The 21,581-nt window shown below is 41.0% G+C and overlaps 1 protein-coding gene and 1 long non-coding RNA gene across 3 annotated transcripts in view; one reads left to right on the top strand and one right to left on the bottom strand.

The window, feature by feature from the left end:
- Positions 1–1,270: 1,270 nt before the first annotated feature.
- Positions 1,271–21,405, bottom strand: LOC135280864 (uncharacterized). 2 transcript variants are annotated; one of them, XR_010347668.1, is made up of 5 exons: positions 19,028–19,620; positions 12,665–12,719; positions 8,048–8,273; positions 6,795–6,907; positions 1,271–3,745 (listed from the first exon to the last, which is right to left on the bottom strand). It is a non-coding gene; the product is annotated as an uncharacterized LOC135280864 (long non-coding RNA). The 2 variants fall into 2 exon arrangements; XR_010347667.1 differs by lacking the exons at positions 1,271–3,745; positions 12,665–12,719; positions 19,028–19,620 and adding exons at positions 4,921–6,231; positions 21,333–21,405.
- SBSPON (somatomedin B and thrombospondin type 1 domain containing) overlaps positions 21,015–21,581 on the top strand; it is an 11,212-nt gene continuing 10,645 nt past the window's right edge. The window contains exon 1 of the mRNA XM_064389239.1: positions 21,015–21,400. Coding sequence (XP_064245309.1) covers positions 21,184–21,400 — 217 coding nt within the window. The 5' untranslated portion in view covers positions 21,015–21,183. The remainder of the gene's footprint in view (positions 21,401–21,581) is intronic.

Here is a 21,581-nt window from a genome sequence, read left to right as displayed (position 1 = left end):
TGTCTGAGATTATTTTCCAAACTCTTGAACTCCGTCAGTTTAGGTGCTACAACTACATGTCTGAGGGCATCCTCCCAGCACCCAAGCAGCCACCTGGTAAAGAACCTTTTTCTAATATCCAACTTAAACCTTCCCTGGCTCAACTTCAGGCCATTTCCTTGGGTTCTGTCACAGGTTGCCAGAGAGAAGAGATTAGTGTCTGATCAATGTCCTCCTCTTCTCCTTGTAAGGAAATGTAGGGAAAGGATGTCAAGACCAATAGTTTGCGTTTCTTACTGTGACAATATCTACCTGTAACTACCACTGCTTAAAAAGTATTTTGGAGATAAACATGAGCTCTTTCTGCCTGTCCTCTCACCTGGCATAAATCCATGGCTAAGAAGGCTGACAGATGGTATTTTAGTGATGGCTTAGGGATGCATGTAGCATAGCCACATAATTCTTGTTCAGTAGGTAGTGTGAGCTCATGCCCATCCTCAAAGTTTTGTGCAGATATTCTTTCTGTTGTATTTCTCTAAGCCCAAGAAAAAAGTAGAATAATGTACATTGTTTACCACAGGAACAAATTTGTTGATATTAAGGGTTAATCTTATCTCCTCTGTGTCTCCATATCTGAACCAAGTCCCTTTTAAGGAACCATTTTTCACAAAGGATGCTATTCTGATATCTTGTTCATCTCATATGACTTTGTCAAATCATGTTTCCATCCTTGAGATCAGACCAGTTGATCGGAGCCTGTTGCTAAAAATGCCAAGGTTGTGGGTTGAATCCCCACATGGGCCATTCACTAAGGAGTTGGACTTTATCCTTGTGGTTCCCTCCCAGCCCAGAATATTCTGTGAATCTGTGATTCATATAATGTGAACCAAATGGCTGCCTGTTGGATAGCGAGGAACTCCCATGTAATACAAATTAGACACAGCAGAATAAAGGTGCCCTAGTTCAGCAGCATTTAACCTCCTCTGAACACACCACTGCAGCCTCCTACTCCTTCCTGCAGGAAGGATATTTCACTGCTTGCACTGTTCCACACCCAGAAGTGTGTTAGTGAACTAGAATAAGTCTTGCTCTACCTGAAATTAGTTTGACTTTTGCTTAATTGCAGGCAATTTTAAATGCAATACATAACATTGTTTGAATGCATTCAGAAAGGTTTATTTGAGCAGTAACAGCATAATTGAAAATTCAAACACGTTTCAATATTGCATTTCAGGAAAACTTTCAAGCACTACTTTACTGAGTAACAGCTAAATCTTTATCTTTGCTGACACATATTCTACCTGAAAGCAACTGGAAGGTCCTTTTCAGATAAGCATTTTGGCAGTTAATGCTGTATTGCAGTATTTTTATTAGTACTGAATGAACCCTTCAACACACTTCAACAAATAAATTAGAAATGAAACATTAAACCTATCTGTGCAAATAATAACCCTAACATATTGCAAACAAAAATTATTTTATGTGTAGCTGAACAGATAAAGCTTAGTTTCCTATAGATTCCTTAGATTCCTGTAGAATGAAGACATGTTATATGTCTTCATTCTCTCAGCTCCCTCTCCTCACTGCAGTATAATCAGCTCCTTTGTTATCCTCTTTCTCTTTAACTAAACAAGAAGTAGCAGAGTGCATTGATCAAATGGATGCTGCACCAGAGTAGAAACCAACTATGTTAAACTGCATTTCCTTGTTAGGGAGATTATTTTTGTTCTTCTATTCATCTTCTGATTTTCCCAGATCTTACAGGTACTAAATGTATTGGAGGTTTCTCTCTCTCTTCAAACATATTTTCAGTTTTTCAAATATATGAAAAATTTTCATGTCTTTGTCAAACTGTCTCACCAAAATATACCTGAAGTTGTCAGAAATGTTCTCAGTTATTTGTGTTACTGTGTAATGCTGCAAAAACACACTTCAACATTTAACACTTCTGTCTGAAACATTTGGAAGATTTCTCCTCACTTTTTATTTTCAATTCAAAATTGGCAGAAGTATACTCCTACTGTTCAATGAAAATGTAATTAAAATTAAATGCCGTGTCAAAGCAAGATGTTCAAGAATTTATGGCAACAAAATTTCTAATTCTTTGGACATAGTTTTGTGATTTGGCCATTAGCTTCAGCTGAAGTTCAGCAGGACTGTCCCATGAAAGTGAATTTAGAACTGCAGCTGGGAAACCCTCAATGTTTCCTTTCAAACATTAAGAAGTGTGTTTTGCCACTTTTAAGCTTTCCAAACTAATTTTCAAGATATTGTGAAAGACTTTTGCTGATGGCAGAGCAACAGAGAAATGGATATATTTTGATGAGAAAGGAGACATTGGTCCCCTGTGATGCCCTAGGAAGGACTAGGGCTATGGAAAACATGCCAGAAACCTGCTGCGAAGAAAGTGGGCTATTGTGAGGTACACTATTAGCTGGATAGAGCACTTCTTCCCAAAGGTCTGCTGCACTAGAATCAAACACAGTGGGAATGTTTTGCCTATTTCTAATCCTTGCAGGAACAATTCACTGTTGCTGGAATGTATTTGCCTTTGGACTAAGAGGATTCATGCATATCAACTGGGTCCAGGACACTTTGGCGCAAAAATATGCCAGAATAAGTTTGGAAAAAAGATGTTAATTGCTGTTCAGCAGAGAAATAGCAATAGCATTGACACACAAAAATGTATTTCAAAAAGTGGTCTGGAATCTCATTTGCAGCCTTTTTGAGCAGGGATCATACTAGATTTTTTTTCTTCATATGAAGGGCATATGTTATATACAACATGAACTCTCAGCTCCAAATTCCTTTATACTAATGGAAGTCTAGAGTTAACTCCACAGGCTTCTGAATGTGGTTTACAGAGTTTATTCGAAAGAGCTGCATAGCTCTTCTCATGCATTTAAGAGGATAGCAATATAAATGGAGTGAAGGAAAAAGTGGGTCACAACATTGGCACCCTCTTTCCTTCCCTGCATTTTTGGTCTCAGAGTTAAAGCCTTCAACATTTCCTTGTATGGGAAAAACAATTAATAAAGAACCAGATATTTTAGTGGAGGCAATCATACAAATAAAAGTATTTGACTTTACCAGTGAGGAAAATACATAAAAATGGGCAACAGCCTGGAAAATCCCCAATATCATACTACATATGGTGTGAACTGATAAAATTAACATAGTTGATCTACAGATAATGTCTGTGAAATGCTAACAGTAAAACTGTATGTGCTGAAGGCCTCCAAAGTTTAAATAAATATTTTGAGTAAATGTTATGAAAGCCTCTACTCTTTCATGAGCACCTGTTCCAAGAAGGTTAAAAGAAATATAGTTTATTTATATGAATCCCATTCTGATCCTCAATAAAAATAAAGTACAGGCTGTGTTGGACCAAATGATATTGCACACCCAGCAGGACAGAACAAAACCCTGTTAGCCTCAGAGATACATCCAGCCTGCAGAAATAAGAGGTATTGACCTCCCAGGAAAGTGAGATATATTTTGTTCTATGTGTTCCAGTTCTGCAGGCTCCAGAGTGCTTAAAAATGCAGGTTTGATTGATTCTCGTGTAGGAGGAAATCCAATTCAGTTTATTGCCTCTAAGAAAGCTATAAAAAGCCAAAAGGAATGGAACATGTTCTGAAACACTGTGTTGAGGAAGGAAGGTGGAGCTGAAATGCTGAAGCAGATCCATGATTTTTCTGGGGCTGGTGGACCGTTAGGAAGCTTTAGTGGGGACAGATATAAGAGGAGGTTTCAGGCCCTGCAACTGAGAAAACATTTCTTGAGAAACTACAGGAACAACATTTCTTTCTTCATCTCCCACCTTCCCATGAAGTCTTTCTCTCGCACAAAATACCCCATCACCCTTCTGTACCTCTCCACTTATGTGGCATGTATGGCCAGAGGAAAAGGGTGGAAGAGGGGAAAAATAGGGTAGAAAGAGAGAGGCAGGGACAGAAATCTGGCTGGGCCAGTGAGCCACCAGAAGCGCCTCAGGTGGATGTCCTCACTGGACTCTGCTACAAAGGACAAAAGCAGCTGGAGAAGGGAGAGGCAGAGGAGGATTTTTGGCAGCTGGGAATGGGCAGGCTAGGGCAGAGGGGAGCAGTCCCTCTGCAATCAGGGAGCAATGGCTGGCCTTGTTGCTTGAGTGTCTTCAAAGGATTTCAGCTCAGGCCCCTCCCAGGGGGATGAAAAGTGAGCTGGTTGAAGCTTTCCTGTCACTGCTCCTCTCCACCCCTGCTGCACCAGACTTCATTTGTGACAAACTGTACATCCTGCTGTGTTTTATTTATAAAGTAACAAATTCCTCAGAAGTCCTGGACCAAGATTTCCATAACTCCTGACTTCCAGTGGAAATGGTCTTTTAAACATGGTGGATGACCAGTGCATATGGGTTCTTATCAATGGGCTTGCACAGTGGGATCAGGACTTGCTACTGTAATTTCAAGACATTTTCGGATGGTGCAAAGGTGGGGATAATGCAGGAAGCAAAAGCAGGTGCTGGGACCATGGAAAGGGCAGAACTGCCTCCTTCAGGTGTGGCTTGTGCCATTTTCTGTTTGAGAGAACTAGGTCATTTTGTTCCCCTGGGAAATCTTTTTTTATAGATCCAAACCATGGCACAACAAAGCAGGTGGGGTCAAGCCTGAGTGATCCATATTTTCAGTTCTTGATTTTTAAAGGCTAAAAATCTGAAATCATAACAGAATCACAATTGTCAGATTTTCATTTAACTGGACATCTTCAGTTTCATAAACCAATTTTCTCTTGGGCTGATACTGTGGGTGTTGAATTTCAAATTTATGACTGAGTTAAAGATCCTGAATTAAACAAATTATACAGAACCATGAACATGTACTAATTTTTGTAGCAATTTCTACTTTGTAGAAATTTAAAAAAATAATTTGCATTTGATTAATAGGTTTTAGCTTGGTTGCATAACTGTGTCATTTACTTTTCTTTGTGTTCATTTAGTATAAATTAAGTGGCAGCAAAAACCTATATCTCATGACAGCCATGTAAATTACTCCAACAACAGTTTATCTATTTATTAAACAAACAAATCGCTGCTTGGATTTTTGTGCTGCATAAGTTATGGGGAATAGTTAAAGACAGGAAATCTTTATTCTTTGCCGGGCTGTGGGTCGCTCTATAAACAGGTGAAACTGATGGGGGCAATAATAGTGGAGAATGTTCAAAATATTGGCTTTTCACTTTTGGCTTGTGCTTATGCCTATTTTGTCTGTGATTCAGTTAAAACTTGAGTGCTTAGGAGCCTGTGAACTGTACATTGTCTTTGATAATGATAAATGTCTTTGATTATAATAAATAAATCTAAAATAATAAAAAATAAAATTTCTGAGGAGTTTCCCAAATATTAAAATTTCAGTGACTGATTTTGCTGCAGGTAGGATAGGATTCTCTTTTATTTATATACACTGTTACATATGATATTTCCAGATTATTCACTGAATATGGAAATTTTACTATTATATGAAGTATATTTGACAGAACAAACAGCAACATTTAATTTTTGGAAAGCTAGTACTTTCAAAAAACCTCTCTGTAGTATTTATAGATTATCAACCTTGATGACCTAGTGTTAAAAAAAAATTGAACTGAAATAAACTAAAAATATCAACAACTTGGGTATTACTTAAACATCATGTTTCCCTTGAGAGAAAACCAATTTCATTCATCTGCACAATTTCCTTTCATTTTTATTAGCTTGGAGTCAGCACTGTAGGTCCCAGTCCTACCTTTTTCAATTTGATAGGTCACACTGAAAACTGATAAAGATGCCTATGTTTTTCCTGCTACATTTGCAGTGCTGCCAACTGCAAACCTAAAGAAAACAAGAATATAATCCCCATAGCCTTTAAATGGTGTAAAAGTCATGAAGAAGAAAAAGAAAAGTGGGTTATTCATAGCTGACTTGGGACTTTTCAGCCCTGAAACTATAATTGTCTCACATTCTTCATACTTTGTCTGCAAGTAAAAAAAGACAGAAGCTTTGCTTTGAATATAAGGGGAGAGTCCCATGAAATAGAAAAGTTTTAGTTTTCTTTCAGCCAGAATCTTGAGGCTTTAAGAAAACACATAAGTAGTGAAATTGTGAGAGCTGGCAACACCTCAGTCAAGTTTGTTCTTCATTTCCATTGAAGCTGAAAGGAAAAATGCCAAAACCATACTTCTGGTGAAAAAAGTGATAAACCAGCAGGAAATAGTCTTGCCCAGTCAGCTTTTCCCCTGAAATGAAAGACAAGCGTCTTGTAAAAGGTCTGCTCAGAGTTCCAGTGCAGTGAAATTGCAAAATCAGCTCTCACTGACTCCAGTGTTGAAATAGTTTGCGCACTTAAGGAGTTCTTCAAAAGAAGAGAGGGTACTCTGCTACCAAATTGAAATTCAGATATTATTCAGCTTGATAAGTCTGTAGTACTCTAGAAGCTGGCAGACACACACAGATATTTTTTTATTTCCTCCTTACCAATATGAATTTCTGCTACTGGCTTTGCTGTGAAATACTGAAAAGTTATACTGAATACTGTGCTTCTATTTATTTTTAACAAAAGCTGAATTTATCAAGCTAAGTTAAATGTTTAATAGAAGTAGAAGTGAGTTCATTGGGTAAGGAGTATAATAGTGTAAGTTTATTAAAATATGTCACCATGGTGAACAGCATCTAAAGCTGTATACTCATTATCTTTAAAACTTTATGGCAATGCTAGTGCCAAGTCATATTCAGCATCACAACATGCTTTTTAAAGGTGGTTTCTTCACCCAGTTCAAGGCCATATTGCCATCAAAAATACCTGTACAATCATCTGTGCTTCAGTCCTGTGTCTACCATATCTTTATCATTAGCACTGGCTAGTATGCAATCGCAGAACTGTTGGATCTGCTTTGCACAGCTGCCTGAAAATAGCTATGAAAAAAAAAAAGAAGTTAACATTTAGCTGAATCAGTAAGCTGACTTGGCTCTCTGTTCACCCCAAAGAGCAGAGATGGGGGCAGCAGTGGCACTGGAAAGGCAGGATTACCCTTTCCACAGAAGCATGATCTTTGAAAAATCTCAAGCTATTCTTTAAATTGGACCTCTACGTTACAAGTTTGCTCAGGGTAACAAGATCTGTCTCATTCTAATTGTGCTGCCTTTTCACTGCCTTGCACATTAGGAAATCCTTCCAACCTGTGCAAACTGGGCTTCAAAACCAGGGCAGGTGAATTGTTATTTCTCCATTGGTAGTGTATTCTGTCTGCTTCCTTCAGGTATAAATCACTCCACCATGTGCTAAGCAGAAAGCCCCAGGGCTGCATTAATTTTTTTTTCTTATGACTATTTTGTACTACTGCAGTAAAAATTAATATAATCATAATAAAAGGTTGTTTGCATAGTACCAGAGTGCAGAACTTCAGATTTTCATTTGTATCCATGAGATTTTAGGGGATCATTTACTCTTTGCTTTATTTCCACCTGCCTATGTCAAATTAATTTTGTGCTAAAGACATGATTTCTATTAGGAACCAAAGTAATAGTCTGAAATAGCTACCAACACATGGTTTTGTTACTTACTGTAGCAGGGAGTTGAATATGCTTCACTGAAAATCTTAAGCCAGTAAGAGTTTCCATGTCCCAGAGAAAATTCCCCACTGTGTTGCTTAAGACTAAACAAAAAAACCCAAAAACCCCAGTGCTTGAAAAACTAAGGATGAAGAAAATTCTACAATACAACATGACATTTTTTGGTGGAACACATGAGGGCATTGATCTATTAGTGCAAGCAAAGGCCTAAGGCATAGTGCTGTGTCTTTTGCTTTACCACTTTGCCAGGAACAAAATGGGTGCAGTGAGGTCAAAATTAACTGTATACTGTAAGTGACTTGTCAAGTCCAGATATACAACTGTTTGATGTGAGCAACCAAATACACAGCCGTTCCAAATTACTAGAGGGAAAACAACTGGGTTTTTTTCTCATCAGAAGAATATAATTGTTATCATTACTTGATAACAACTGAGTAATAAAAATCCCTTCTAAGACAAATTCCTTGCTAACTTGATACGTACCTAGAGAACATGGAAAGGAAATATGATGATGTATCTGTAGTTTCTGTCCTTTTACATTGTACAGCAGACTCCTGTCTCTCTCCTTTGCCTGTTTCTCTTCACATGGTTCAAAGGAGCAATGTGGGTGAAGTCTAAATATCTCCATTTACTCTCTGTAAACCCTCAGTGTGCACTGTGCAAGGCCAAGCAACATGTAAACGCCATTCTTTTGACTGAGTTCTGATGACTGTGAAACAGAGAATGCAGTCAAGGTCACTAGATGCTTCACAAGAAGTGAAAGGGATACTCCTCAATTCCTACCACTACAGACATGCATTGATTTGATTAAGAAAAGGGTTGTATTTAAAATTATAAAGCAATACTATTCTAACAGGACATCCAGAGATCTAGCCCAAATCATGGCCAACTTCAAAGTTACATCAGATTGCCTGAGGTCTTGTCCAAACTAATTTTGTCTATCTCCAAAGATAGTGGTGACAACACAGCCTCTTTGGACAATCAATTCCAGTGTTTCACCACTCTAACTGTGAAGAATGTGTCTGTTCTTCCCCAGAGATTCAGCCCAGAAAAAGAAGGGATTGCATGAAGTGTTAGAGGTGAAGAAGAGGGGCAGCATGCATGTTGGGCAGGGTGCTGGAGGGACAGGTGGCACCAGAGACATGAAGAAGATGGCTCCCAGGGCTGTGAGGTCATTTGGGTCACTTGCTGGGTGATGGCAGTGGGAACACTGGTGCTGTGCAGAACTGGAGGATGATGTCTGGGTCCATGGGTAAGAGAAAGATGCTGGTAGTTTTTGCCTGTATTCTTTTGAAGGTGAGGATGTGTTGGTGGTCACTTCATCTTGAGGTCAAAATGGTAAGCAGGTACTTCTGTAGCTCACACAGACACGAAGATTGTGTAAACATTTACATAGACAGTTGCAACATTCATAAAACCCCTTGTTAACTTGGACTGACTGACAGAAAAGAGCCATTTACAGTATTCTCCCTAGAATAGAAATCCTGTAGAGCCACCCAAAGTGTGATGAGGCTTGACAAACCACTCCAGGGAGCCACATAGTTTCCTTTTTAGTCAGACTTCAGGCTCTTCAGGCTTTCCAACTCTGCATCAGCTGTTGCAGAGATCTTTCCCTGACACTGTGCTGCAGCAGCAGCACTATGGACCTGAGGTTCACTGCTGGTTGGCAGCTATTTTTAATTTTATTTTTATTTAATAATAATTCAGTCCTATTAACAAACAAGCTGTCTCCTTGCTTTAGGGCACAACTAGAAGTTGGGATTACCTTGTGCTGTTTTCTCTGTATCCTCCACAGAGGCATGTATTACTCATTCAGGGGATCCATTTAATCCCACTGCTTTAGCTGAGCTGTGCAGGGCAGCATGGGGCTTATGCTTTTAAATCTGATGAGGTATAAATTTGATATAAAAATATATATAAAGTTGAACACAATTTTTGTAATCTTTTTTGATTCAATTCGTCACTGAGTGGCTGTTGATTTCAATAGAGTAGTACAAGTGATTAATCTGGGTTTTTTTTTTGTTTTTTTTTTTTGTGTACAATAAGTCCTATTCTGTAAACAAATAAAAATCTGTTTCAGGAAAGTGCTCACCTCTTGTTTTATCAAGTAAGTTCCAAAGAGAATGTGAATTGATTTGTAAGAAGGTAAAGAACCCAGGTAACAAAACAAAGAAACAGTCTTTTTTTCCCTTTAAAAGTTTGAAGAAATGCATGCTGAAAATATCCACTTTAAGAAACTGAGGTTTTTTATATCTAGAAAAACTGCAGCAAAATCTGAGTTCTGATGACTGTGAAACACGAGGCATAAGGACTCATGTTTTGCAGCACAGTCAGATGCTGATTGTGGCATAACTTCCCAAGTTCCAAATCGATTTTCTTCTCCCCATAAACAGTCAGGTCCCTTTTTGTTTAAAGCATTTTATATCCTGTGCTAAAGAACTTATCTCATGCACACAGTTAAACATGTACACACAGGAATGTGCTGGGAGAAATTTTTTCTCTGAGGCCAAAAAAGGCAATGGTGGAGACTAAGTCTGAAGTCTCTTGATGTCAGTGATGGAGATTCAAAGGTTACTGGATAAGCTCTGAGTCTCTGTATGAACATCTTAGATCAACTGAAAATGTGTCAAGACCTATAATGTTTCCTAGAAACTTTAAAACCTCTGTGGATTAGGAAAACCATTACCACAGCTCACTTGTCCCCATGGGCAAACACTGTCATCTCAAAATTGTATAACATATGGGACATTGCAAGCAGTCTAGACGCTCTAGGTTTTTTCCTTCTGACAGTGTAATTTGGACCTCATGGGTATTAGATGATTTTTTAAATTTCATTCCTAGCTTTACCTTCATCATCAATCTTTTCAGAATAAGAAAATGAGACAGATCAATTTTGTACTAATCAGCTGATGCTCCTATAATTTTAGAAGATAGTTAATTTTAACATACTCTATTCCACAAATTACATCCAGTCATGAAACATGGTTTTCTGTTAAGCCTGAGAAAAAATAAATAAGAGACAGAAAAAGATATAATTCTGCTAACAGTTTTGATAATCTTTCCCAGTAGTTAGCATGAGGGAAATAGAAATGAGAACTGGCAATCCTGATACAATAACAATTGCAAACACAGCCCAGTGTTGAACTTCAGGTCAAGTAGGATTACAGAAATGAAGGAAAAAACAAGTAGGCTAAGAAACATACAACAAAATTTATCAACTAAAATTATACCCAAGTAGGAAAAAGCCGTTGTGTGTGATCTTGTTTGTAAAACCGATGCACTACCTTTCTCAGGCAAACTGATAATTATATTTTTCAATTCCAAATACTCTGATCACTTACCCTGGGAGAAAATGTTTGTTGGAACTTGCTGCATTTCTATCAGACTTTTAATTATCCTACTGGGATGCAATTTACAGCCCACCTTTTAGGGTGAGTCTTGGAGGTGCAGTTGCCATTAACACTAATGATGTGTGCATGCTGTGAAGATAGTTATAATCCCTTTGAAAATTAAACACTTGGTGCTGTCAAACATATTACTAATGCTGCAAATCTGAAGGCATTCAAAATGGGTGGAGGGCTTTCTTTTTTCCATATGAGTCATTGCAGTATTTTTGATTGCTTTGTATGAACAAAAAGATCTCTCTGAGACTGATGTTTTCTGCCAGAAAGAATAGTTATGAATGGGTAGCCTGGTTAATGTAGGTGTTCAGAATCTTCAAAAGTCACACCAAAGAGTATCTACACTATATTCTCATTGGAGCTAGCAAAGTTTATGTGTATAACAGTGTAGAAATTTGAATTTTTCAATTTAATTTAAATTCACTACCAGATTGCTGGTGGCCTATTCTGTATTGATATACATTCAGTTGGCAGGAGGACAGCTCAGTGAGTTTCATGAGTGGTGGATAAAGCTGGAATGTGATTCCTTGAGAAAAGAAATTGCTCTGCTTTCTGAGATATAAGTTTCTCTGTGCACTAAGTGCACTATATCTAGTTTTGCTCTCCATGGATATAGCTCTAGCTGAACACAAAAATGATGTAAAAAATTTCAACATCAAATTTGTAGACATGCTCTGCTGGCCTACAATCAAATTAATGCACAGATAATTGTACAAAGAACTGATAAACATGTTTCAGACAGAGCAGCCTAACTGTAGGCACCCTCTGCTCTAGAGACCTCTGCTTTGCAGCTAAGCCAATATTGGAATCCAGAGGGAGACAGAAATACATCTGTAGTACTCACACATTCAAGTTAGATAAATCAGACATTTAAGAGAAAGAGATACAAACAAATCAAGACACAATGTAGCCCTAAAGTTAACAATCTTTTAAAATATTATTCAGTTTAACCTTTTTATATATTATTCAGTTACACGTCGGACATGCATATTTAAACTCAGGGATACTGGGATAAATTCAGGGCCATGGATAAGTGGCTTTCCCAGGTGGGAAAACCCTCACACTTGTAGGCACTGGCTGTTCTGCTTCATCTGCTACAGGCGAAGCTGAGCTGACTCCTCTTGAGTTCAGTGCTCTATCTGCCCTTACCACACATTCACCCCAACAGAATGTAAAGCCTAGCCACATGGATCAGCTCTGTCTTCTTCCAACTCTGCGGTGGTAGTAACTAAGTCCTAGACTCTCCTCATAAGCAGGGAGAGTCTAGGAATCAGGAGCTACCATCCTAGAATCCGTCTGAAGTATGCTTGAAGGAAATAAATTATCACATGTTTGCAACAAAATTGCAACCTGTTGGTGTGTGATATAAAGAATAAAAGCTTCAAAATTTGGCACAATAGTAAATTTGTCTTGGGAAGAATTTGGCTCAGGCTGCATAAACTGTGCTGTGCTCTTTAGCACTGTTCAATGTTTTATGAACCATCTGTACACTCTGGGTAACCTCCATTTCAGGTGACAAAGATGTACCCAGGCCGCATCCACACCAGGCCAGGATAAGTGCTGTTATTACTGAAGTAGAGCAAAAATACATGAACCCATCCTGAGGTTCATGTATTTGAATTGGAGCCTAATTCTACACCTCAGTAGAAAAAAAGTATTTCTCACTCTTTGTCCCCAGCTGGCACTTTCACTTCCTCACCTCTTCCTGCTGCCATTTGGGAAGAAGTCTCCAAATCACTTTCATTTGAAAAGGCCTTTTGTGAAAAAGGAGAGCACATGCAGGTATTACACACCAGGAAGAAACCCAGATTATTTTAAGGGTATTTTATGAAGTGCAGAACACTCCAAAAATTTCTGAGCATGTCAATTAGGCAAAACACGAAAAGGCAGATCTTTCTGTAAAATAACATATTTCCATGTAAATTATATGGAGTAATGCCAGCTGAGACTTGGGATTGTCCTCTTATTTAAATCTTACATTATTTGTCTTTAAAATAATGCACGGGGTTTTGTGAGTGGAACTGCAAAGCACTCAAGAATATTTACATTGCAGCAGGAGGGGCTTTTGATCCTGTGATCACTGCCCCTGCCTGTACCCCAAGTTAGTGTTTCTATAAATAAGAATATAGCCCAAAAGAAGGAAGAACAGAGTAGTTCTCTCAGTGAGGTAAGTGTTAAGAAATCACTAATCCACTCTCAGGCCCTTCACTCCCCTGTGAGTCCAGGAGAGGCCAAGTACCTCTGCAAGGGCAGCCTTTAGAGAAGGGGATGGGAGTGTACCAGCTGAAAAGCCATTCAGGGTCTCTGCAGAAAATTTTTTCCCAAGCCAGCTGGCTGCTTCCAGCTGAATTGCCCACATGTGACAAGCCCATCAGGTGCTGCAGGGCAGTGAGTGCCCATGGCTGTTGAGGCAGTGCCTGGACATGCCACAGACAGAAGGAGCCAAGTGGAGAAGGTGGTAGGAGGCAGTTTGGTGGGCAATGCAGTCCCAAGGACACCTGCAGGGAATTTCCTGAAAGAAGCCTTGAAGTATTGGTGGTAATGGAGGGATCTTCCTACACTACATCTTAATGCAAGCCTGCAAGGTTAACTGTTTTTTTGTCTGATGAGGCTCATTTTTTATCACATGCATGTACTGTGGTTCTGTGGCAGCAATTGCTATCAAGACAGGTTTGAACACAAGAAAAAAAGGTAACAATTGGACTAACTGCATTATTTCTGAGCTTCTCTCTACTTCTGAGGCACCTACACATCCCCCGAGGACTTCAGGTCCTGGCCCTGGTACTTTGAGGCAGAGAAGGACACTCCAATCCTGTGATATTGAATGACCAGAGTCAGCTGTGGCAGATCTTAAGCAGATCCTCCAGCCAAGCCAAACTCTGAGGTTCATCCCCTTGCCCTCTCTCCTCTCTCCATGCAGCCCTGTCTCATTTTGGCTGAAGGTCACCAGTGTATTACAGCAGGTTTGGTAGTTATGCTGCTGGCAGGATCCAAGGATGGGAGGCTGAAAACACAGCTGGACACATGAAAACACAACTATTGGGATTATTGTAGGATCTGGTGAATTGTCCATTATTTTTGGTCTCTAAACTAAAGCTCTTTCTGCAGAGGTCAGTGCATCTAATGGAATATTTTAGGGACTCAACCTGAAAATGCCTGCTACTTGCAAAGTAGAGGTACTTTAATTGCAAGTCATCTGCCTCTGCAAGGGAATTAATTGCAGAAGGGTTAAAAGTCTGCATTGCACTGATGACAGATGATGAAGATAGTATTTTTTTCTCTCCTTCTGAAATACTTGGTTTCTTTTAATGAAAATACTATCAGGACCCATTTCATATATGCAGCTAGGACACATTCTAAATTTGACATGCCTTGTTTTTTTGGTCACCCTAGTGTTGGATAAACTTTCACAGGTGTGTTTAACAACATGAGTAATAGCTGTCCTTTTTAAAAATGCAAGTCTGTACATTGGAGTGACTTATTTTGGCAGCTTTTGTGTGTCTTTTTGGTAAATAGGTATGCTTCTTTTTAATTAGGCAAAATGAAAGAATGCAGTAGTATTTGGAGTATAGAAGGCACTTGGTTCTTTGGATGAACTCTGTATTTCCTGTGGATTTCTCCTCTGATTCCTATTATGGATAATACTTCCACACAGATAAACTCTACTCTGGTAGTAGAGCCCTCATCACATTAGAGGAATTTAGTGGTTGACTAGTGTGAGACTGGGCTTCGGGCAACCATTAAGAAAATGGTCAAGCCTGAGCTTGATTTGAAATTCTGAAGGGAACTGATATGGCCAGGCTTCACATTTTGTCTCTCAGCTGAGACTGCTGCATATGAAGGAGTATTTTCTATTTCTTCTGAATTAGTGGGTCACAAACACTTGCTGCACCTTTACCTGCATGGTGCACACAGGTGTGTGGACACATATGGGTAGAACTCAGTGCAGCTAGTCTGCCTACAATGCAGGGACTTTAAGATCTCTTAGAGCTGATTAGATGAATTACAAAAGTGTGCCTTATTAAACTTCACATTTGCCTAAGTCATCATCTGACTGAAAAGTTTAATTCACTCAAGATATGCATGGAATTTGTATGGAAAAAAAAATTCAGAATGCTCTAGATGCTACAGATTCTAGCTGTGTGTATTTTAGAGTATTCCTCTGCAGTCTGAGAGACAAAATCTGCCCTGTGCACTGACACAACCACATTCACTTACATGAAGTGACATGGCTGTAACTAATTGGACTAACTTTCACTGCACACAGCCAAAGATAAACTGGCTCCAAATATTTCTCCCTGAAAATATTTTCATGGTACCTGGCCTCATTTTAGTCGGAACAATACATTTCTGTCTCCAGACACTAAAAATAGTTCACATACTAATTAAAAAAAAACAAGCTGTGACAGAAAACAATAAAGGCAAGGAAATGGGAGAGCATTTTTACATAGCCAGCAGCTTTCTTGGCACCATTTCTAGCTATGAAGAGGGTTATTAGCAAGCCCAGAATTATATAAACAGTACCCTCTGCCAGCCAGTGTACACCAGAATCATCATTTACTTTCAAATTATTCAAGTCAGCAGAATTCATCTTTTCATCAGTCCAGTGGAAAGATTGGCAGAGCTTCTCAAAAGTGGGATTATGATAAGAAAAAAATTACTCTTTCTCTCAACAGTTCAGTGCCCTAATTTCATAAACTCATAGTTATTCCTGCTTTCTTCATTGACAGAAATGTGTGTTTGTTCCTGCTAGCAGAGCATGCTCATCAGCTGCAGGAGTGGGAGCTGCATTCTTCTCTGAAAAATGCACCACCATCAAAATCATCCAGTAACTCCAAGATGAAGAATACTTGCTACTGGATGTGATAATTGAGAAAGAAAGAAACTGACTGAGTTCTGGACTATGCTAATACTGATTACAGTTTTAAACAGCAGGGCAAATCAGATCTGGATTTAATGAGAAATAAACAGTCTTAGCTACTTTTTGCATGAATTTTAATAGTGAATTTGAGGATGAGCTATTCATCTCTTTGGCTCTATATGCTGACAGAAAAAAGGAGCTGACTGGGTGCAAATCAGGACTAATGTTTGCTCTAGGTCTGGCAGAATAACGTGGCTGCTCAGAGGCAGTGCACAGAGAGGCTGGTGGCTGCAGCATGCAGCTCAGAGTGAGGGAGCCGAGCCTCGGAGCCCTCCGGCACACCAGGAGGCCCCGGCTCAGTAAATCCTTCAAGACTGCACAACCTGGAACAAGTGAGCAGTCCTATGGTGGTGTTATTATGTGCCTTGGGTTATGCAAGGGCTTAAGTGTTTTGCTGGATAGGTGCCCTGATCTGTCAGTATCTTTTTATCCTGTCTTTAATACAGCAATAACTATTCCTACATTGGGAAGGAAAATAATTTATTTAGTCATGATTGCAGAAAAGAGGAGGTCTGTAAATACTAAAGAAAATAACCCCAAAGTAGGGGAAACAGGAAAGTGTGTGGAATAGCATCCTGGGATTTGGTAAGAGGCAGTTCTGTTTCCGAAAGTGTTAAACTTCCCCCCTCTCTTACTCTGATCATGTGCCTTTAAAGTGGAAAACTACCTGGAAAACCCTGCAGGAAGATAACTAACAAACAGGAGTCAAGTGGACTGTGTTTCTCACACATAATGATGCCTTCATATCTCAGCAAAGCCTTTGAAAGCAGTGTCCTATTTGGCCTGAAGAACCAGAACAGATTATCTGAATAACAGGCTGACTTTCCAGGATCAGGAGTTTAAAAACATATCATTGGTTCTTCAAATACAGCCAGGTACTCAGCATGTTCCCTTGTGAGTGACCCCTGGGGAATATTGTTCTCAAAATTACTAAGACAAATGAAAATTGAAACATCAGTAACACTTCTAGATTATACAGCATTTAGAATTAAGATTAAATAAAAACTAACATAAGAAAATGTACTTATTAATGCAATATTATTATTCCATAAGCCAACTGTTAATTCAGACAGGAGATGTAGTTGTAGCCTGATAGAGCAAGGGGAATGTTCTACCATGTGCACCAGCTGAGCCAGCATCATCTTTAACTGCTGCTGATGGAGACAGTCCTGCAGCCTTTTGCCCATTCCACCCTGGGTTACCTCCCCCTCCTCGTGCTGGCTCAGGTGCTCCATTTCCTTTTGGCTCCCTGAATCAGAAAATGAGAAATTCAGGGGAAAAGAAGAACAAGGATGTCTTCCAGTCCTTACATGCCTAGGCTGGACACACAGATTTGCCTGACTTTTTCTGCATGGAAGTTCAACAGCAGCTCTGTGTTCATCACAATACTTGGACATTTCTTCAATAATTTACAGGGAGGATGAAGGCCTTTAAAGATCAGCTAAAAATATCCTGATAGATAGTTCTATATTTCCATTAACCTCTCCAATTCAAGAAATTTTGTGCATCATTACCAATCCCAACCAAAATCAATGGTTGTAATTGAGAGGCAGCAAGCCATTGCATCTCCCATGACCCATGACAGGCTTGTGCCTGACAGGACTGCCAAGGCAGAGTGGATGCACAGCAAATGACCTCCCTCAAATACAGCCAGGTATTCAGCCTGCCCTCTTAGGAGTGACTCAATGGAGAACAGCTCAAGCTAGTCATTGAAACAGCATCATGCTTTCTGTATAACATCATGGCCATGAAACTATAGAAACCCTCTTTCATGTAGCCTCTGCTGTGTTTCTATACTGGTTGATCATTAGCGAAGACAAAATACTTCTCATTTCTCTTACATACAAATGTTGATATCACTTTAAGCTGCCAGCTACACTAGCAAACACCATGATTTGGTTATCCACTTTAGCAGGGATTATCTCTTATCAGGAGAAAGTCTACCTTTCCAGAACCATGGGAACAAGGGCCTCCTATGACAAATCAAGTTGTAGCTGACTGTGGGGCTCTTGGGAAGCATGGCCCCGTGTAGCAGGATAGAGACAGCCTGTAGCCTTTTTAGTTACATCAGTCACCATGTTGTCTCAATATACAAAGCAAGCAGGTTGCTTTCGGAAGGGTATTTCTCTCAAATAAATAAAGCTGTGTGCAAACATGAGTCTGAAAGAAAAAGAAATGCCCTGCGGGATTTTTGAAGTCCTCTCAGTTTGATACCATTGGATTAACCTCCTAGCAGCAAAGAAAAATTAGCTCTATTTGTGCAAGTTTGGACCTTCCAGAGAGTTTGCTTGTGAGGAGGTGTGGTCATGTGGAATGCTGCCGGCTGACAAGATAATATATTTGAAAAAAGACTTTGAAGTTAAATAGACCTTACATCAGGCATTCAGAATCACTGCAGTTGTAAGTGCAACTTGAAAAAAATAAGATAGGTATTTTACTATCAAATGCATATTTTGTACCTAGTCTGAAGCTTTTCCCACTTGCAGGTGCTTACAGTTTTCTACCTACTGTTATGGGTAGCTGAGTGCCACAGGAATAGATGGAGAATAAAAGCTTGGCTCTGCTTTACAGTCTTTATATAGAGAAAGCATAAACAATCAAGGTAAATAATAATACTGGTAAGCATGGTAAATAACAGAGACCAGTTCTCATTCTAATTTACTGTTGGAACACACTTGGCTCAGTTTTGTACTTGTGATATTTTAAAGCAGGGAGAGCTCCATGTAAGGCAATGGGGACACTTGGATTGGAAATACAGCAATGGAACAAAACTCACTGGAGCAATATACATGTTTGAAAAATTAGTTGAAAAAGAATGTTCAGAGTCTTGGTTTCTTTTCCCCTCTTTAGTTTGGAAATCTGAGTTTAGAGATTCCAAACATAAAATAGGGCAGAAATGGAGAGAAAAATGGCTGACAACTTGAGCTTGATCATGGTTTTCAAAATCTCAGAGCCAACAGCAACACCTGTTTTTGAGAGGACTACAATACAGTCCTTAGATTTCTCCTCACCTCTGGGATTAAGAAATATTTTGGCATGAAGTGCACATGTGGAACAGATGCCTGACGACCTCTGCTCCATGTAATACTCCTCTGTGGCTTACAAGAAAGAGCAAGGACTCTGCATGTTCCCTAAGCTTACCTACATGTGCATTTTAAATCTCTGTTTTTTTTGTAAAGTTATTTGCATGACAAAAAGATAACCAACAGCAGGTACTGAGCAACGCCTACTTTCTGTGGACCATCTCATGTCAGACTGGAAAGAAATCTCTGCCTGTTTTCATGGAATATCCTGTAAGGGTTTCTGTGCTGAGTCACTGCCAAGAGCGCATCACTGTGTTTCTTTGTCGTTCGTTACCTAGAGCTGCTCCTAATAGAAAGAAATTAACTAAAATGAAAAAGCCAAAGCATTTTCTGGAACAAACTGGGTGAGCTTGCTCTCTCCTTTAATTAACATTCCTTTTTTCCTGGTTCCTCTGAAGAATCTGCTTTACTACGTCTAGTAGAAATGATAACATTTTTCATTTGTATTCTGTTTTCTTTTACTAGACTATGCAGGCATATTTTCTTGATTTTTTCTGTAAACATATCCACTAAGAGAAAGCCCCTCTGACCTGTTCTGGACTCATCCAAATTTTATTGACTCATCCTTTCAGCATAACATCTGCACACGATTTATCCACCTACAAAGGTAGTTTCTACTACTATTTGCTAATATTTTGCCTTTCAGGTGAAACACAGGAATACAATAAAGGAAAGGAAAAAAAAAAAAAAAAAAAAAAGAGGTGTTCCTTCTCTCACACTGCTTTTACCAAGGCAGGTTGCAAGTCTTGTTCTCCTCTCACTCACCCCAGGAACTCCCCCAACATTTGCTATTCAGGAGTTCATTTTAAGCTGGCAGAATGCCAATAAATTCATTAGTGGCACACTGGATAACAGATCAGACCCAATCCTCAGGGATTTAAACAACATTTTAACAGTAATTTTTGATGGCTAGAAGAAATTAAACTCTGTCTGGCCTGAGCTGTCTCAGCGGATCCAAGTACCCACATGTAGTAGATAATATAATAAACTGTTACCTCCCCTCGTAGGCAGCTTTGGGAGACCAGATGTCTCTTGCTTTAGTAGCTATCTGCAAATTGAAGTGTGCAAAGCTAACATATTTTTGCAGTCACCTCACTACTTACTTTTGGGATTTGACTTTTGGCTAAAATTATCAGGTTCCATTAATCCTGAAAACCTCTTAACACTGAAGTGAACTGAAAACCAGAATCCAAACCTCTTCTTACTAAGAAGTTACTTGGGAATCCACCTTGCTTTTCTTGTGCACCTGCAAGTACAGCTTCTTTTGTTTGTTCTGAAAACTGATTTAAAAAAAACCAAAACAAAACAAAAACCCCGAAAATTAGAAATGTAACACACGCAAACGCTGTGTGGGACATGTCCTGAAATGAGCAAGTGCCTGTGCCAATAAACCATGGCTAGTGGCACCAGGTCGTTCCCCCCATGGGGCTGTGTGGACATGGCTGGGGACGCCCTGGAGCAGCTTTGTGGGTCCCTGAGATGTGAGTCACTGCTGCACAGCTGTGGCTGGGCCGTTCACAGCTGGGCAGGACACTGCTGGCTGGCACATTGCCGTGCCCATCGGTCCTGTGCAGGACATGGCTGTGCGACACCACTGTGAAGGACATTGCTCTGCGGCTCATCGCTGCATGTGCAGGAAGGACATGGCTCTGTGGGAGGGACATCCCCAGGTGAGACACTGCTGTGGGGGTTCACTGGAGTGTGGGACACTGCTGATGGGGGGCACTGCTGTAAGGGTCGTCACTTAAACGAACTGCAATGGGGAGGACACTGAAGGTCATCACCGTGTAAGTCCCTGCAGTGTGGGACATGGCTCCTGCTGTGCAGGACAGCCTGACACAGAACATCGCTGTGTGGGACATCGCCAGCTGTCCTGCCATACGGACCCCGCGGGAAACACCCACCACCGGGCAGGACACCCCCGGGGACACGTACCCGCGGCAGCTGTGCCGCTGCCCGACCAGGCAGGGCAGGGCAGGGCAGGGCCGCCCCCCGCCCCCGCCGGACTCCCGCCCAGCCCGCCCCGCTCTGCCCCGCTCCGCCGGGTGCTGCCGGCGGCCGCGAAGCGCAGCGGTGCCGGGGCCCGCACGTCGGGGCGGCGCGGCGGTGGCCGGTGTGGCGGTGGCCGGTGTGGCGGTGATCGGTGTGGCGGTGGCCGGTGTGGCGGTGGCCGGTGTGGCGGTGATCGGTGTGGCGGTGGCCGGTGTGGCGGCGATGGGCGGCACGGCGCTGTCGGGAGCGCTGTGGCTGGGGCTGCTGTGGGCCGGGAGCGGGGCCGGGGGCAGCTGCCAGGGAAAGTGCTGCCAGGGCCGGGATGCCGCCTGCGTCGGCGAGGGATGGAGGGAGGGAGGTGGCTACGGGACCTGCTACTGCGACGGAGGCTGCCGGCGAGCCGGGGACTGCTGCCACGACCACGGCCAGGCGTGCCCGGGTAGGTGCGTCCGCCCCGGCCCTGGTGAGGGGGCGCGGGGCAGGGCGGCCGGCGGGAGGGACCCCGCAGCCTGGGCCTCGCTCCGGGTACGGAGCTGCCTGCCGGGGCTTCGCGGCATGGGGGTTTCGCTGGGTTCAGAGCTGGGGCATGGGCTCAGGGCTGCGAGAGGGGCAGATTCCTT

The sequence above is a fragment of the Passer domesticus genome, chromosome 1, assembly GCF_036417665.1.
Source record: "Passer domesticus isolate bPasDom1 chromosome 1, bPasDom1.hap1, whole genome shotgun sequence".
NCBI classification, from domain to species: domain Eukaryota; kingdom Metazoa; phylum Chordata; class Aves; order Passeriformes; family Passeridae; genus Passer; species Passer domesticus.
This window is presented reverse-complemented; position numbering and strand designations above follow the sequence as displayed.